We start from the raw sequence: 18,091 nt of genomic DNA, 5'->3' as shown, positions 1-18,091 counted from the left end.
ACGTGATTAAACCACGTCACCTGAGCTAGGCTTAAAAATATCTTTATGACATGTAGTTCTGAAATGTTTAAATGTTAGTATTTACACACTCACGTCAAAGCCTGCATGGGGGAGGAGGTGTAATGGGATATTCTCAAGTTGATTTTTCAGACAAACTCCAGACGAATAGGCGGGAAGGTCTTCGTAGCCACAACATCGAATACATACAAAGTTTATATTTATTTTATAATTTTTATCTAAAACTTTTGTCCGAAACAATTTTTGATTAGACGGACCATTGTTGCAAAGGGTTGAAAAAATGTCGTGGCAGAATTTGAAATAAAAGTTCATACCTCCCTTAGTTGGTACACTATCAAATCCATTCAAATGTTTTTTTGTAAATCTTATAATTTTTACTTAAAATTTTTGTCTGAATAATTTTTAATCATACAAAACATTACTGCAAGGGGTGGAAATAACAAAAATGTCATAAATAAATACCAGTATCCTGTTTTAAGGACTGGAAAAGGGGAAGGGTTTTTTTTTCTGATACCGTATGTAGACAGGAATATGGGGTGGCTATTCTGAAATCAGATAAAGCAGTATATTTCATCTTGCGTTTAACATTAATTGTGCTTAATTTTGTTTATCTGTACCAAAGAAATGAATGCTTTAAGGAATAAAAAATGGAATTGTGAGGTTTTTAAAAATCTCACGTAGGCAGTGGCCTTACACTTTTTTTAAAATTATATATTGAACAGTTATTTTCTTATTATTTTCAATTTTATGTGTGCCAATTTTCATCTAGAAATACCTCATTTCTGCATTAAAGTGTGGAAAAGGCGAATGGGGTGGTTTTTCGAAATCTCACCTAGACGGTTTCCTTCCTCGTGTTTTAAAGGTCAAGTGTGCAAAATTTAATCGAGATGGGATGAATTTTTTAGAAACGCATACGGGACAAACAAACAAGAATTCGTACAGAACTAAATGCATCACCCAATGAACAAGTACGTGCTAGAATACGTTGAAATGTTATTTGTTTTTCTCATATTGTTTCCAGTTATTTATTTGCTCACAATTTGCCTAAAGTTATATTTTCCTACAAATATGTTTGGTATGTCTGTAGCATCTGCTGTTTTATATGATCGTTTGTTTGTTTTTTTGCTTCGATTAATGTGACTAGAAATAAGTTCAAATTGTTGCTTTTGATGGTTACCAAAACAATCACAATAAGAAAACAGAAAAATGAACACGAAAGAAAATTAGTTTATTTTTTATTTATTTCATTTTATATACAAAAAATGTACAAAATACGAAGGCATCATATTGGAACTTGTGGATGAGTACAAGCGTGGAAGAAGCCTATTGATATGAATTACAGTAGCAACAGAGGCATGCGCCTTACAAGTTTTAAAAGTTTTCAAGGCACTAGTGAGTATCCCTGTGCTGTATAAAATTTAAAAAAATAAAATAAAGCACCAACGCAACTCGCGAATATACAGGCAATAAGGTTCATCCAGGCACGTTTGCACAGCACACACTGACTTCTAGAAAGGCACTGCAAAAGTCTCAGTAAATGTATTACATGTAGCTCTAGACATGATAAAGGAAGTTTACGGGCTAGGCTACTGATACCATTTTCAACTTTGAGAACAACCAAGTCAATAAATCAATTGCCTAAAATAGTCGAATTATTCAAATAATATTTTTATTTCAAAACAATAGCCGCTTGTAAATACAAGTATTTAAATATATTGTTTATGCTAAACCCATCCGAGAAATTTGCTACAAAATCAATATTGGGTAGTGGCAAAATACGAAAACACATATTATAGTTTGTCTTGATAAATCTTGGTTCAATACGTTAAGTGAGTGTATTAAAATAAGAGAAAGGTAGGTATTTATCAGGTTTGTGGCTGTTTTTTAGCTAACAATGAAACAAAAGTGCAATTTGACAGTATTTTTTTTCGTGAAATTCTAAACACATTTTAATGTACTTGAACATATTTACGAACTAGATGTACAAATAAAATATTTACGACAGCGTCTGTAAAGGTTGAGTATTTTCAGTGATATCGGGTTTTGGTACGCCATTTAATTTTCATTTGTAAAAAAAAATATGTAGACAGATTAGGATTGTATTACATGTAGAGTAACCTACATTATATTTTGGGATAATGCGACATAAAACTTTCTTCAGAATAAATTTTTTTAATATGAATTTTTTAAATATAAGTTACCTAGATTCTAACTAAAACATTTTAGCTAGGCAATTTATTTTTAGAATTGTTTTAAATAGAAAATGCAGGGAAACAAAATTCAAAAATAAAAGGTTTCTGTTTTATACGCACTAAAATCACTGCAGTGAGTCCCGAAATGACTGATGAAGCAGACAAAGTTGTTTACTTCTTATCGTTACGCCATTGCAGACCAACGATGACGACACACAATCGCCAGTGCGTTCGTGAGCGGCGACGGAACCCACTGCAAGATATTTGGTATTTTTAGAGTTGACACTATTGTTTTTTAATTTATAAACATATTAGGTGAATTGTATGTCGAAATTGCAGTGAAATATATTGTCACACATTTCCCCCTACCCAACTGTAATTTAAATGTCCATAGAAATTTTATTTGAGTAATCAGGTGCTCATACTCACTTTACGTATCCAAACCAAAGCATTGTCTACGCAGTGACGTAGGCATGTGCTGGCGCGTTTCGCAGAAGCGCACACTCGCTCTTACGTCATTCTAACATATGCCTCGTGGACAAGCCCAGCGGACGAGAAACCTACTATGTATTCATTGAAATCAACGTTCGTGCATCTTCGGATTTTGTTTCTGTTGTCGAAGTAAAATCTAGGTTATGTTTGTACTATTCAAAAAAAATATAATTCTCAAAAACAAATTTATAACTATGGTTTGTTTTTGGTTCAGATAAAGGAAAAAGTTTTTTGGGGGGAGGGGATAGATTTTCGCACGACTAGCTGATCGTAATTAAATCACAATCAACTAATTTACAATTTAGTATGCATCATGGGCGTAGCCAGAGGGGGTGTTTTGGGCGTTCAACCCCCCCCCCCCCCCCCCAAAATGAAGGCAAGAAATTTGTGATTGCAAATGTTATTCGTTCGAAGCTATCACATTGAAATATACACACTTGTTGTTCCACACTAATTACTTATTATTACATTAATATTTTGAACTCGCCGCGCTGCCGCTCAACGACGATTATCCAATGACACCGCCCGCATCGTCGCATTCGTGTTCGGTAAACCTTCGACATGATTTCGTGCTGTACCCCGCGCCGCGCATGCACCCGTTGCTTCAGTCGACTCGGCTGTCGCCATTCGCGCAAACTGTCATTGAGTGAATCTACACCACGTAGACTGCAGTGTGAACGGAGTAATGATGTTGAAGTAACTTACTGGCCATATTACAGGTATGCATTCATGGCATAGGCGTGCCCAGACATTTCCATTAGGGCCTGCAGTATCAACGAGATATGTTTACTAGTTAATATTTATATCCGTATAATTTTAACAATCTTGAAATTTTTTTTTTTTTTTCCCCATAGACAATGTTTAAAGGGTACTTACACATTTCCCCCCCTCGAATTTCCAATAGCTTGGTCCAGATCTACCTTGAAATGAACTTCTTTTTAGTGAATGCAAACACAGCAATTCAGACAACAGAACTTTAACCAACCTCTTAAAATATATATATATATATATATATTTTTTTTGCTTGTCCATGACCTCGTGTATTAAATAAACTAAGGTGGCTGTATTTCCAGAACGATAAAATGTTTAAAAATATTGTTAATTAGCACGCTGCAACAATGAGCAAACAGTTCGAGTGTCACAGTGCCAGGAATATACGAATATTAACGAACGCATTAGAGAAAATGCCTATCTGAGTGATTACATTAGGAGGGGGGGGGCATGGCCCACCTGCCCCCCCCCCCTTTTTTGTAGGCACGCCTATGATTCATGGTAAACAAGACTTAACATTAAAAAAAATGTCCCGGGGATAAATCATTTTTTTTTCTGCTAGATGTAGGGTGTTTGCGACGGCCGTGGTTTGACTAGCGCTGCGCTGGTCGCGTTGTTCGCCCGGCCGCCCGGGGCGCTACGCCGGCTGCTGCCCCGTCGTCGCCGCGGGGTCTGTCGGCGAGTGCCTGGACCTGAGGTGCCTGTCCAGGTCCCGTCGCCGCACCAGCACCTTGCCGCACTGCTCGCACCTGCGACAACACACAATACAAACACGATAGGCACAACATTACAAAAAAAAACATTGGTTGTCTGCAAAAGTCGGTTTACGGACGATGGTTTAAACGTGGCGACGTCATAACAAAACATTGATGAAATGATTGCATACGTTTATGAATAAAATTGAATCATTTTTTAATTGAATTATCACTATTTTGTATGGATACAAAGAAGGAGTGAAATGAAATCTACAATTTAATTGATAAATTTACTTTTATTTGCACTCATTAGTTCAAATGTGTTTTTTTTTTTCCTTTAACGAAGAGATTATTTTAAACTATAACTTTCATACATGTTTGCTATTTAACTTCTTCCAATCTGTGTTATTCTGTTTAGGATAGGACGATGATTGGAAAAGTAGGAAACGAATGGGAGTGTTTCAAGTTTAATGTGCCTCGAAAAAGTCAAATCGATGGTTGTTCCAATCGAGTGGAAGAGAGATAGATGCGGCGCAAGCGTACAATGAGCGTAACGGGACACAGCGTAACGGGAAAATTTGCGTAACGGGACACTTTTTCGTGCGTTCAGCCGGCGTTCATCGATTTATTAGACGTTGTCTCGTTAAAAAATTGGTTGTCTGTAAAGTCGGTTTACGGACGATAGTTTAACGTGACAACGTCATAACAAAGCATTGATGAAATTATTGGATACATTTATGAATAAAATTGAATAATTTTTATTTTAATAATAAGAAAAAATAAATACTTGAAATTATACCAGTAATCAGATTTTTGAAATGCAAGAATAATTGACCTTTATTGCCGAAATTGTTGTTGTTGTAATAAGCAATGAGAAAACCACGTTAACTTTTCACTTCACTTTATAACCAGTCGACGAAACAGTTCACGTGTAGATGTAAGTTGTGTGCTGCCGCTGTCTTTCTTCTCCTCGGACGCATAGGCCAATCGAGTGGAAGAGAGATAGATGCGGCGCAAGCGTACAATGAGCGTAATGGGACACAGCGTAACGGAACAATGTGCGTAACGGGACACATTTTTCGTGTATGCAGCCGGCGTTCATAGATTTATTAGACGTTGTCACGTCAAAAAATGGACAAAATAAGTACAGGAAGACTAATTGTTAACAGATGAAAAGTGTATAATGACCCACTGAAGTTTCTTGCCTGTTCGTCTTAAGTCGGAGTAATCGAACAGGCGGAGTTAGGATTACAATGATGACGACAATGCTATTCCCTGAAAAAACGACTAAGGAATATAAAAAAAAATTTTTAATGTGTATTGTATAATGGAATATATAATATTTGTGTATACAGAATATATTAAACCCAAGCAAACCCCAACAGGGGATTACATCTTGGGATGAAAAGCCAATTTATAATAATAATGTTTAGCTATAAGATAATCTGCTCGCACCTGCGCACCACACGAACCTCTTTAGGATATAAGGAAGTACCCAATACAGCAGAAAGAAAGATAAGCAGAACATCCTGCATAAGTTTCTTGGTGGTTCTTCCTATGCATGATAACCAAACCACCGGAGTAAGTACAAACGTGTTGTTTAAAATGGATTATATGTAGACCGGCCTTAAAACGGATTTGATTTTAACGGAAATCTATATGAGCAAACCTTTATTGATTTTGAAAGGCGAAACATAAAAAAAAAAATCTTAAATAAATTCAAACCCTAACACAAAGGAGCCACCAGCATTGTTTTTAAACGTGAAAGATTTTCAGGGTTTTTTTTCCATTTGGTTCCTCTTATCGAGACTGCCCAAAATTATTAAAAATTCAACATTTCCAGCTAATTATGAAAAAGTGTGCACTATATTTATATATATTTTTATCATTTGTTGAAATTTGGCCAACCAAAAAGTTTTCAAGTTTAATCGTGTTAAATTTAAATATAAAAAAAATGAACTTGAACGGGACATACGCCACAACACTGCGGTAGGGTATGTTTCGCACACTGTATTGTCATCATGGTAGTAATGGAGGACGTCATGATGCGAGTGTCAGGACTAGAACAGCCAGTTGTGCACGAGTGATGGGGGGAAGGGCGCCGACACCCGGCGCGGCGGCTCACTTGTAGGGCGTCTCGCCGCCGGTGTGCAGTCTCACATGCTTGTTGAGGTTGCTGGGGTCGCCGAAAGGGCGCAGGCACACCTTGCAGCTGAGCGGCTTGTAGCCCGTGTGCGTCCTGGAACCACAGGTGCCAACCACACTTCAACGACACACTTCAACACGGTCACCAAAGTCACGAAAAAAAGTAAAGTTAATGAAGAACCATTTACGAAAATCACGATGAAGTCCCGAAACAATCAACAATGACGCTGGAAGCAGGGGCGCAACAACAGGGGGGGGGGGGCAAGGGTATTTTGCCTCCCCCGCCCTCCCTCTGAAACCTTGAAGTGGGGGCAAACGGGGGCAAAGAAAGTGCTGTGTAATCAATTTTTAGATAATAAAACTGCTTAAATAGCACCATTTTCCACCTTGAAATACAAATTTTCCCGGGGGAGGACCCCCGGACCCCCCGCTTCAATAGGGGGGATCGATGATTCTTTATAAAAAGGTATATTGTCCTCCCTTTGGAAATTTAGTTGTTGCGCCCCTGGCTGGAAGAGACGGAAATGTAGGCTCATGTAAGCGGAGGAGCGGAGCTCACCGTATGTGTATCTTGAGGCCGTACTTCCTGGAGTACACCTTGCCGCAGTAGATGCAGAGGTGGCCCTGGCGCGAGCGGCCCAGGTTGCTGACCAGAGTCTCCATGACGGCGGCCTGCTGGTGGTACGCCTCCACGGTGGCCGCCAGCGACCCCCGGGTCCCGGCCACGAGGGCGAGCGGGGAGGGCGGGACCCGCGCGTCGGGCGAGCCCTTGCCGTAGGGCCGGAAGGCCGACCCCCCGCCGGCCGAGGGCAGCAGCCCCGGGTGTCGGCGGAGCTCCGGGGCGGGGGGAGCAAGGGGGAGGTCCTTGAGCCGCGCCCACAGGCTGCCCATGTCCAGGCGGTCGCAGGACAGCGCCAGGTGGATCTTGAGCGGGTTCGGCACCCCGTACAGGCGGCCGCAGCGGTGGCACACGTAGCGGTTCTCTCCTGCACCGTCGACGTCAACAACGTTCTCAGGCTCTCGCGGCCGTCGTCAGAAGTAGCTTGGCTTCTGGTTTGTGGCCGTGTCCTCACCGACGTTTCGGTCGACGTTGCAGTCGCCATCATCAGGGAGCAGTTTACCTGTACCTGTCGACCGAAACGTCGGTGAATTATTCGCCGAGGACACGGCTGCAACCCAGAAGCCAAGCTACTTCAGACCATCGACATTCTTCAAACATACTACTTACTACCCCTATTCATAACTACACGCCGTTATTTCTTTTGTAAATGGAACAGAACCAATAAAGATATTTGTACATTTACATGAAAACAATGTATCACTGCAAAATACTGGATTCAGATTATTATTACCCCGGGCATTTATGCTTTGTGTTTACCCAGTACCTCCCATGGTTAAAGTTATTTGTAAACCGTTCCCTTGATAGCTTTCCAGTACTAACTTCCCAAATTGATAAGCAAGATAAAACATTATAAAGTAAAATTTTTGAAAATTCTTTTATCTTTTCATAGTATTGAAAAGTGTATGCTTGAATAAAACTATAATTTAAAAAAATAAAATTATGCGCCAATTTTCGAATGAAATACTCAGTAATATCTCGAGAAACGTATTTCATACGGGCAAAAATAACTATAGCCATGTGTTGTGCAAATCTATATATTTTTTTCTATTATTACAAACTATTTCTTGACAACTGGTTTCCGAAGAAATCTTTTGTAAAAGTACTTAGATTTTTATTGTGTAGTGTATTGCAGCTAATTTGAAACTTTCTTAACCATCTTCTGGCCATCATTCCTTCAACTTCACAACTTTCAACTTAAATTTAAACAGCGCTAGACTGACAATACACGAAAAAAAGTATTTTCAAATTGTATCCTCTTCCTGATCAAAAGAAGAACGCAAAGCAGGAATTCATAAAAACTCACAGATGTAATCTAAATTATATTCATCATGAAGCTAAAGAAGGGCAATCCGTCGTCTGGGACTCTTCGCGTATACGCGGTTCCATGTTCGGTAAAAAAAATACCCGGAAAACGAGTCCCGCTATCGCTCTGATGACAGTAATTAAGGTTGGCGGAATTGCCCTTCTGCGGTGCTGGCTGTACAAACAAGTGATTGGTGTCTGAAAGCATTATTTTAAAGCATGGCTTACGAGAATATTGAGATCAGTGGTAGACGCAAGAGGGGATAAGGAGTATGTACAATATAATTTCCTCCCTCTCCCACATTTTATGAAAAAAAAAATTACGAGATTTGAGGACGGTATTTTGTATTGGGTGATGCGAGGTGAGCTATTGTAACACCTGGAACTAAAGACCTACACGGAAAGTGAAGCATGTTGGTAATTATAACGTTACAGTCCAAATACCTTGTTGGTGATGGATTTTTTTTTTCGAATACACAAATTCTAATTTTACTTATTTTTTTAAAAGTTATTCGCGTTCCCTCGAGAAAAAAATTACTGTTCCAACACCAGCGGCGTATATAGGGATCACTAGCAGCCTTCTTAAATAAGGTTAAATTTTTAAAAGACGGAAGTCTTTGAAGAACTCGTTCATAAGAACGTCTTCCTCCTGATTGCCTGCCTCAAACATTTCATCTGGGTTAGATCTTTCGGCCTCAAGAGTGCGAACTCCTAGATTGTGAACGACTCCTTGAACATTGTGATTTTGGGGGAGGATCATTCATTTGGGGAGTGTCAATACAGTTCCCAGTAGTGGCAGTGACATCTGTACATACATCTTTGACTGGTGAGGTTATATATGGCCTCTGTGAGATATTTACAATAGTAAACGACCTTCACTTTCCAGGACATTGAAATCAGACAACATCTTTGATTTATCTACAAGGAGGACTACACAATTAATTATTTACAGACTTGTTCAGCAGAATGAAGGCACTTTTCATCTGGGTAGGTAAGCAGATAACCTCAAAATGTAAATACTGGGAGCGTAAACAAACTTCAGAAAGTAGGCAATCTTGATAAAAAAAATTAATAAGTAGATGGATTAGAACTATGATTCTTCGAAATTGACAAATTAGAAAAAAATTATTTTAACTGTCAAAACACATTATTCTCATAAATTAATATAGTAAATACTGTGTTTTTCCAGGAGAAACTTGAGAAATCGTGTGTGTGTGTGTGTGTGTGCGTATGCAGTGGCGGATCCAAGGGGGGGGGGGGGCACCAGGGGCAAGTGCCACCCCCCCCCCTAAAAAAACCCAGTTGTCTGCTACATTAATATTGCCGACAAAAATGATTGTTTCTGAAACAAATAAAATATTTTAATATAATTAATGAATTTCTTTTAGAATCATAAAATCTAGTGGTGGGATGTTATGTGTAGTGTGAGCAGATTAAATACAAATTTAGTAATTTTAAGACTTTTTTTTCTCTGGCTATTCTGAAATCCTAGAGTGAACCTCTGGATCCGCCACTGCGCGTATGTGTGTGTGTATATATATATATATATATATATATATATATATATATATATATATATATATATATATGCATATATGTATATAGGGGAGAGTTGGGTAAAACAGGGTAGTTGGGTAGAACGGGGTACCACTGTTATTTTCCGTACACGTGGTGCTATCTGTGTGTACGTTTGGTAAGTTACTCCTCTATACGTCGTCACTAGAGTGAGGTAGTATGAAGTGTCGCACAGTATTCTTTCGTGCGTAATAATGGAAATTACAAATTTATGATGTTTCACTAAAATGTTTAGCGTGTATTGGCTATACAATATTTAATCAGTGGTTGCAGATATATTTTATGGTAAGTTGTATTCAAGTAAAGTGTTATATTTGCTATGTTGTGCCATAGTAACCGATGTAATTGACGGGTGTTAAGATTTTCTGTTGTCTTTTTGCTTGAGAACCTGCATGTAGGGTAAAACAGGGTACACAGGTAATGGGTAAAACGGGGTAGTACCTCGTTCTGTCCAACCAGTTTCCTGTTTTAATCATCTTTTCGATCAATTGTGCAAATGACTTTTAAAATTAAAAACAGTTTTGTTATGCATACTAAATGTTATACAGAGTTACCTACAGTACATTTATACAGTCAACCAAAAGTCTTGTATCGGTGAGGAAAAAAATTGGAAACGTAAAAATGTTGTAGGCCCATGTAATTAAATTGTAATTTGACTTTATCTTTTTTTCTATTTTTAAAAATAAAAACCATGCTCGAAAAAACCATGTCGTCCTATTGTGTTTCCCCCCAACTGCACCCATAGGTTGCAGCCCTTAGATGTTTCCTTCATGTCCCCATTGATGCAGTATTTTAGTGATGAAGCAAGGAAATGGGTTCGTTTACATCCTGGACGTCCCATTACAATTAACCAGATCGGGAAACTCTATGGCGCTGCATTTATGAAGGCCGCTTCTATAGAAACTGCGGTAAATGGTTTCAGAAGAACTGGAATATTTCCCCTTGATGCAAGTATCTTCCCAGATTGGATGTTTTAGCCAGCGGCAACAACTGACCGAGCTAACTCCAGGCCTTCAGAACCGAGTGGAAATGACACTGTCGGTGATATTTCACTGACTGCTGCAACAACTGACCGAGCTAACTCCAGGCCTTCAAAACCGAGTGGAAATGACAGTGTAGGTGATATTCCAGTGACTGCTGCAACAACTGATCGAGCTTACACAATGCCTTCAGAGTCCCATGGAAATGTCAGTGTTGGTAATATTCCTGGGACATCTGGTTTGGTATCTTCACCAACTGAATCTCGTTTAGGCCTATCTGATAAAAACAATCGAAATGCTTCATCAAACAGTAGCTTCACAATTCCACCGACTACAGTGATGCCGATTTCCCATGTCAAAAAGAATCCTGCAGAAGGAAGAGGACAACGACGTGGCAAGGCAGCTGTGCTGACCGACTCGCCATATAAGAACGAACTAATTATTATTCAGTCAGCTTCACCAACATCTTTAAAAAAGAAAAATGCTGGTGTGTCTAAATCTCAAAACAGTTCTAAAACACATAAGAATAAAGAAGACAGCAACAAATCCATACCAACAGTAACTTTGCGTGTGTCTGATGATGATGACGTTCCTTGCATTTATTGCGCTGAACAGTTCTCCACTTCAAAATCAGCCGAAAGTTGGGTGCAATGATTAAAGTGTCATTCTTGGAGCCATGAAGGATGTGCTGGTGTAGACACAGATGACTGTAGGCCATTTGAATGTGATTTCTGCCAGTTTGGAATAAAGACTCTGGCCTTATTTTGTGTTCTGATGGGCCTACTATTCCATATTAGGCTAATTAAACAATCATATGTTTTGTCAGATATTTGGGTTCACCGCATATGCAAGTTTGTATTATACATAGTTAGATTATGCTTTTAGACTAACCACTTCCTCAAAATTAACAGTGTTGTGTTATTGTTGTTCAAACAATGTTTGTGATTTTCCGCAAACCAATGTTTTTGTGAAGTTTTACTGCAAATACAGAGGAAAATGTAAGGTGAAGGCTTATAATTGATTTTTTTTTTAAATTCTCATATTTTTACTGACATTTGTATTTATTTGTCATACTACATGTTGTTCAGAATTTTTTATAATGCACATGTAAAATCATTTTAAAAATCTGCTTTCTGTACCCCGTTTTACCCAACCAGTTGGGTAAAACAGGGTAGTGTGCATACATTCAAATAAATAAATATCTCTGCAAGAATAATATTTCAGAAGACACGGTACTAGATGCAGAATTAAACTCACATTCTAATCTACGCATGCTGATGTTTTCAGACAGATACAGCAATATTAAAACAATAAATTAAAGCGATTTATACTAAGTACCCCGTTATACCCTACTCTCCCCTATGTATATATGTATATATATACATATATACACACATGTATAGGCCTACATACATACACATAAATGGTTTTCTTGCTACTGTTAGGAGGTGTAGCAACTTCAAACAGATACAATATAAACTGCTAGTTATCGGAATGAATGCACCGACGTGCCTTGTATGTTGCAGGGCGAGAGGAAGGGCACCGCGCAGACGGCCAGCAAGGGCTCGGACAGCCACAGCAGCAAGGGCTCGCCCTGGCGCACGGGCCGCACCACGAGCAGCACCAGGCCGCGGGGCCCCGGGTGCAGCAGCACGTTGCAGCTGTGGCAGTCGTCCGCCAGGGGCAGCGCGCGCACCCAGCCGTAGTCGCGGCCCGGGGGGTGCGCGCGCAGCCTGCCGGCCGAGCTGCGCACCTCCACCTGCGCACAGCACGCGCAGGTTCGCAACCGTCCGTCCACGCGGCGACACGGGACTCTCGGCTGGCCGGCTGGCTGGCTCGAGTTGGAACCTTCACGTACAACTTGGAGGCACACAACTTATAACTGTCTTAACAGAAACACGCAATGTCGAATAACAAAACTTAGAACTGTCTTAACAGAAACGCGTAACTTAGAAACACACAAACCCGAAAAACACAACCTGCAAGCACACAACTTAGAACTGTCTTAACAGAAACACGTAACTTAGAAACACACAAACTCGAAAATATACGACTTACAAGCACACAACTTAGAACTGTCTTAACAGAAACACGTAACTTAGAAACACACAATGTCGAAAAACACAACTTGGAAGCACAAAACTTAGAAATGTCTTAACAGAAACGCGTAACTTAGAAACACACAATGTCGAAAAACACAACTTTCAAGCACAAAACTTAGAACTGTCTTAACAGAAACGCGTAACTTAGAAACACAAAATGTCGAAAAACACAACTTGCAAGCACGAAACTTAGACACTGTCTTAACAGAAACACATAACTTAGAAACACACAATGTCGAAAATATACAACTTGCAAGCACAAAACTTAGAACTGTCTTAACAGAAACACGTAACTTAGAAACACACAATGTCGATAAACACAACTTGGAAGAAAAAACTTAGAACTGTCTTAACAGAAACGCATAACTCGGAAACACACAACGCCGATCCACACTAACTTACAACTATTACAAGTTAGAATCAAATAACTTATACCAGGCATAATCATGGAAAATTCTTCTTGTGTGTTTCTAAGCTATGCGCTATTGATACATTGGTCGTGTTCCAAATTAATGTATTTCTTTATATCAAGCTTTGCTTAAACTTCTAAAATTAAGTCGATGATATTTATAGCTCATATTTTGCCTACTTCGATGCAACACAGTTTTGCTAGGAGAGTCGTATCGGAATTAAAGCTCATTCATACACGCCGAGGTTGGTTTTTCATTAGTCATTTTTAAATGTATAGTTACAGCTTCAAAACCACGTTGTTACGCGACATGCGTTGGAATGGACGGCCTCATTGTATAATCCCTGGGATGAATTATTTAAACTGTTGGACGGGGCCTCCCCTCCCCTCCTCCCTTGCCCCTAGAGCTCGAGGTCCCAGTCAGCTGCCTAGTTTTCCTGGTCGGAAGTTTGTCCCTCTATACAGCCCCATTGGATTTTTTTTTTTTTTTAAGAATTCATCTCAGCCCAAAATGTGACTTGGGTGATAAGGTGATTTAGTCATCTTTAAGCAATATAATAAAGCCGTGGCCTAATTTAGGAGCTCTTAAAAATCTACAAGATAGTTTCGCTTGAATCACTATCACAAAAATTGTGGAAATCGCGTGGATATTTATTTGCATGCAAATGCCTATTCCGAGTTTGGTGTGATTTGGATGAACACCGGCCTTAAAGGAGGTACTGTCCTATATTATTATGTTTATATAAATTCATGTTTTTGTTTATTATTTTTAATTAAATTCTGTAATTGTATATACAGGTTTTTATCAATAAGTTTTTATTTATTTATTGAATAGTTATGAGAAACTTTAGAGGCAATTTATATTTCAATCTTAGCATAAACAAAGAACACATAATCGTGTAAAATTCAGTTTTATATTAAGAGTTTGTATGTGGCCTTTGTTGTAAAACTATTTATTTTTTTGGATATCTTTCGTAAATAAATAGTAATTTGGTTTTCTAAATTTGAGATTTTCAAGGGTTAGGGAAAAACATAATTTTAGTTTTTTTTTGTTATGACATCCTAAAACAGAAGAGTTTCACGACAAAGGCTACATACTAACGGTTAATTAAAAAATTTTAATACACGATTACATTCTTTCAATACATGCTAGTAATGGAATATAAATTGCCCTTCAAGGATTTCAAAACCCATTAAAACCATTCATAAACTATCATTTATAGTTATTTTATTTATTCAATTTAACACACAGGCAAAAAAAGTTTAAGATGGGAAATAATTTAGGAAACTACCCCCTCAAGGTTCAATCTCACCCTGTTGAGTTTTTATCATGTTCTTATAATCAGTATTTTTAAAGGGCTATTTCTGAAATTTTACCACGGTACCTCTGTATCATTTGTTGTTCACTAACAAATATTTCCATTAAGTGTAATTTATTGGCAGTAAAATGGCGTGCAAGTAAATTTAATTACGTAAACTTACGTTAAGTGCGAATATATATTCAAAAAAATGTGTGATAGTCTTTCAGTAATCGCCAGAGATTTATAACATCTGACCCATGTAACGAGCAACTTCGTGTATTCTCATGTTGCAAATACACTTATAACATGAAACCTGGACACAAAATTTATCGTAGACTTCCTTAAAATAATGCTGAGCTTGATAAGTATGCGTAAACTGTGTTTTCAGCTACATTTTTTGAAGCGAAACACGCATAGTTTCCACTAGAAATCGCTGCCGGAGCAACTACGTCGACTACTGAATAATTCGATTTGTAGACCGAAATTTTAAACTATATGATAACGGCTCCGATAATATCGAAATAGACTTGAAAAAAAATTTGTTGTCTGTAAAGTCGGTTTACGGACGATAGTTTTAACGTGACGTCATAACAAAACATTGATGAAATGATTGCATACTTTATGAATAAAATTCAATCATTTTTATTTTAATAATAAAAGAATAAATACTCGAAATTATACTAGTAATCAGATTTTTAAAATGCAAGAATAATTAACCTTTATTGCCGAAATTGTTGTTGTAATAAGCAATGAAAACCACATTAACTTTTCACTTCACTTTATAAACAGTCGAGTGGAAGAGAGATAGATGCGGCGCAAGCGTACAATGAGCGTAACGGGACACAGCGTAACGGAACAATGTGCGCAACGGGACACTTTTTCGTGCGTGCAGCCGGCGTTCATCGATTCATTAGACCTTGTCACGTCAATTAAAAAAAATTACTAAACCCCTGGTTGTGCATCTTGTTAAAACTCATTATACAGGTAATACTATAAATAATATTCCCTTGGCTTTGTAGGACTTTGGTTAGCGCCATCAACCACAGATGGCAGCATACGTGGTTACAAGTTTCCGTTCCGTGCGACTTCCGCTCCGATTCGCGAAATCACTCACGAAATCCAAACGCCGTACACCGAGGGCTGAGATGTGGGAGTTGAACGCCGCGTGCGTGGTAGGCGGTTGGGCGGGGGAAGAAGAGGGCACTCACCGTAGTCGTCGTCGCCGCTGTGACGGTCCGCGCGTCCCGGGACGGCCTCAGGAAAGCGTCGGCGTCGAACTCGTCGGAGCACGCCCCCTGGGGCAGGTCCTCTGCCGCCAGCGCCGCGGGCTGCATCTCCGGGACTCCGGGGACCTAGTGACACCGCGCCGGCAGCGACCTCCCCAGTGTCCGGGCAGGAGGGGGGGCATCACCGTGCGAACTGCAGCACTTGCCCCGGGACAGACTTGTCGCGGGCGAACCAACCCTCCCCGCCTTGACGAATTGTATTATATCCCTTTATTGGCGGCGGGAGCTGCAAGTGCACTGGGAGGAGGGGAGGGGGGGTTTGACGTCCGGCAGTCAGCTGGTCCAAACACTGCGTTCTCTCAGCCTCCGTGCCCGGGGGTACAGTCCGTGCGCTCCTGGCTCAGCCCTGGCTGCTGGCACCAGCATCAGTTCGTTAGTTCCTTGTTTACCTAATACCGCCTCGCTCTTGCCGCAAGACAATTTTACTGGCGCGCAGTCTTCGAGTCGTCGCAGTAACATCGTAAGTTGGAAATTAAGGTAAAGTTGTAGTGCAAGACACTTACGTGCTCACAGGAATCTCCACCGGGTGTTTCATTCCATAAAACTAATTCTGAAAACACGCATTTTAGCAATTTTTCACTCTTATAAAAAAAATAATAATAATAATAATAAGTAATGTTTAACCCAAAACATTATAGCACATCTATGATTGCAGCTGGACGGCAGTTATATATAAGGTAAACAATCCGATAAGTTTTTACTCTGCAATGTAAACAAAATGTAAACAAAACTTTACTTCCGTGAACGGCCCCAGCTTATTCGTAGATTGTTTTGGTTTAACAGGCACCTCTCTGTTATCTTGAGCAGTTTTCAAATCGAGTGTTTCTTTTTTTTTTTCTTCTGAAGCTCTACGTACCGTTTGTGTGTCCACGTAGGTGGTGCACTTAACAGATTTGTATATAACATGCAATTTTGTGTATTGAGTTAGTTTAGTACTTAACGCCAATGATTTCACTGGGAAAAACTATTGTTTGTATAAGCTAGTCGCTTTTAACTGCAGGAACTCAAAAATTTTGAGATTTAAAAGACAGATAATGGTTGTGACCAAAAACTATTGAAACCAAGATAGCTTCTTTCGATTCTTTTCCCTCAACGCATTGTAATTGTAGATATCTAAAGTGACGCAATCGTCATGAAAAAATATTGCTTTTTTTTCACATTTGACGTAACAAGGCATTTCTACTTTATGGTAGTTACAGTTTATATAATAAATTTTATTGTTATTTGTAATTAGGTAGCCAGTAGCATTGAATTTTAACCAAGCAAGTTTCAATTCTGTAAGCAAGGTTATTCCCCCTTTAGAGGATTCCACATAATACAAAAAAGGTAATTTCGTGAACTATTAACGTAAAAAATATTGCAATCCTGGTACTTAATTACTTCGCGAAATGTGTTTCTACTTAAACATGAAATAAAGAGCTGTCTCCGAGTGTAACGAGGTGTGGGATATGCGAGGGTGTGTACGTGACCAAACACAAGAGGTTCAAAAGCACGCATTTATCCACAAAGTCCACTCACTTTCACCAATTACAAACGGATAGATAGAGTGACTAAACATCGAGACATATTCGTGCGTTGTGGATCTCTGAAGGACGACCTCAAAATTTCGTACTTTACTTATTGGTTGGCTGTGAACATTAAACCTTTTTGGCATCAACACGAAGTATAAAATATCTTTAAAACCCACATAGTAAAACCAGTTTATAACATACGAATTGTGGGTGTTAAATTGATATTGCGAATTTACTTCAGTTCATACATTACCATAAATAAGGCCTAATGAAGCTTATTCCATATACTATTAAAAACCTTACTGGCAAGCAGGGAAACACCATGCATTAACATTTATGAGTAACGATTTACATTTGAGCAATACAATTGGAGCTCAGGAACATTATGAAAATAAGCAGTGATGAAATGAATGACCAGCGACTGTATTCTTTAATTGAAGTGTTAGGATCACCGCCGCGCCGGCGCCGCGGAGAGTGCTGTTTGTCGTAGCTGTGACTACTCGCCTCGTCTCGTGGCCACACCGTGGTTCTCAGTGGGGCGGCGGGCTGCTCCGACGAGCGAGGAACTCGGAGACGTCACGTCACATCGACGAGAACTCGTAGACTTTCTTCCATATGACCCTCCCCTCCCCTTCCCTTCTGGGGGCCACATGCTGGTACGCGCCTGTCTCAGATGCTGTAGTGGCAGGG

At 39.4% G+C, this 18,091-nt stretch overlaps 1 protein-coding gene across 1 annotated transcript; it reads right to left on the bottom strand.

The window, feature by feature from the left end:
- Positions 1–4,110: 4,110 nt before the first annotated feature.
- LOC134534563 (zinc finger protein 846) lies at positions 4,111–15,938 on the bottom strand. Its single transcript, XM_063373043.1, has 5 exons — positions 15,813–15,938; positions 12,305–12,551; positions 6,873–7,299; positions 6,294–6,407; positions 4,111–4,222 (listed from the first exon to the last, which is right to left on the bottom strand). Exons 1-5 carry the CDS (start codon positions 15,936–15,938, stop codon positions 4,111–4,113), a joined length of 1,026 nt encoding a protein of 341 aa, XP_063229113.1.
- Positions 15,939–18,091: the final 2,153 nt, after the last annotated feature.

The sequence above is a fragment of the Bacillus rossius genome, chromosome 7 (genome assembly GCF_032445375.1).
Source record: "Bacillus rossius redtenbacheri isolate Brsri chromosome 7, Brsri_v3, whole genome shotgun sequence".
Classification (NCBI taxonomy): domain Eukaryota; kingdom Metazoa; phylum Arthropoda; class Insecta; order Phasmatodea; family Bacillidae; genus Bacillus; species Bacillus rossius.
Note: the sequence above shows the minus strand (reverse complement) of the source record. Positions and strands in the feature narration are given on the sequence as shown.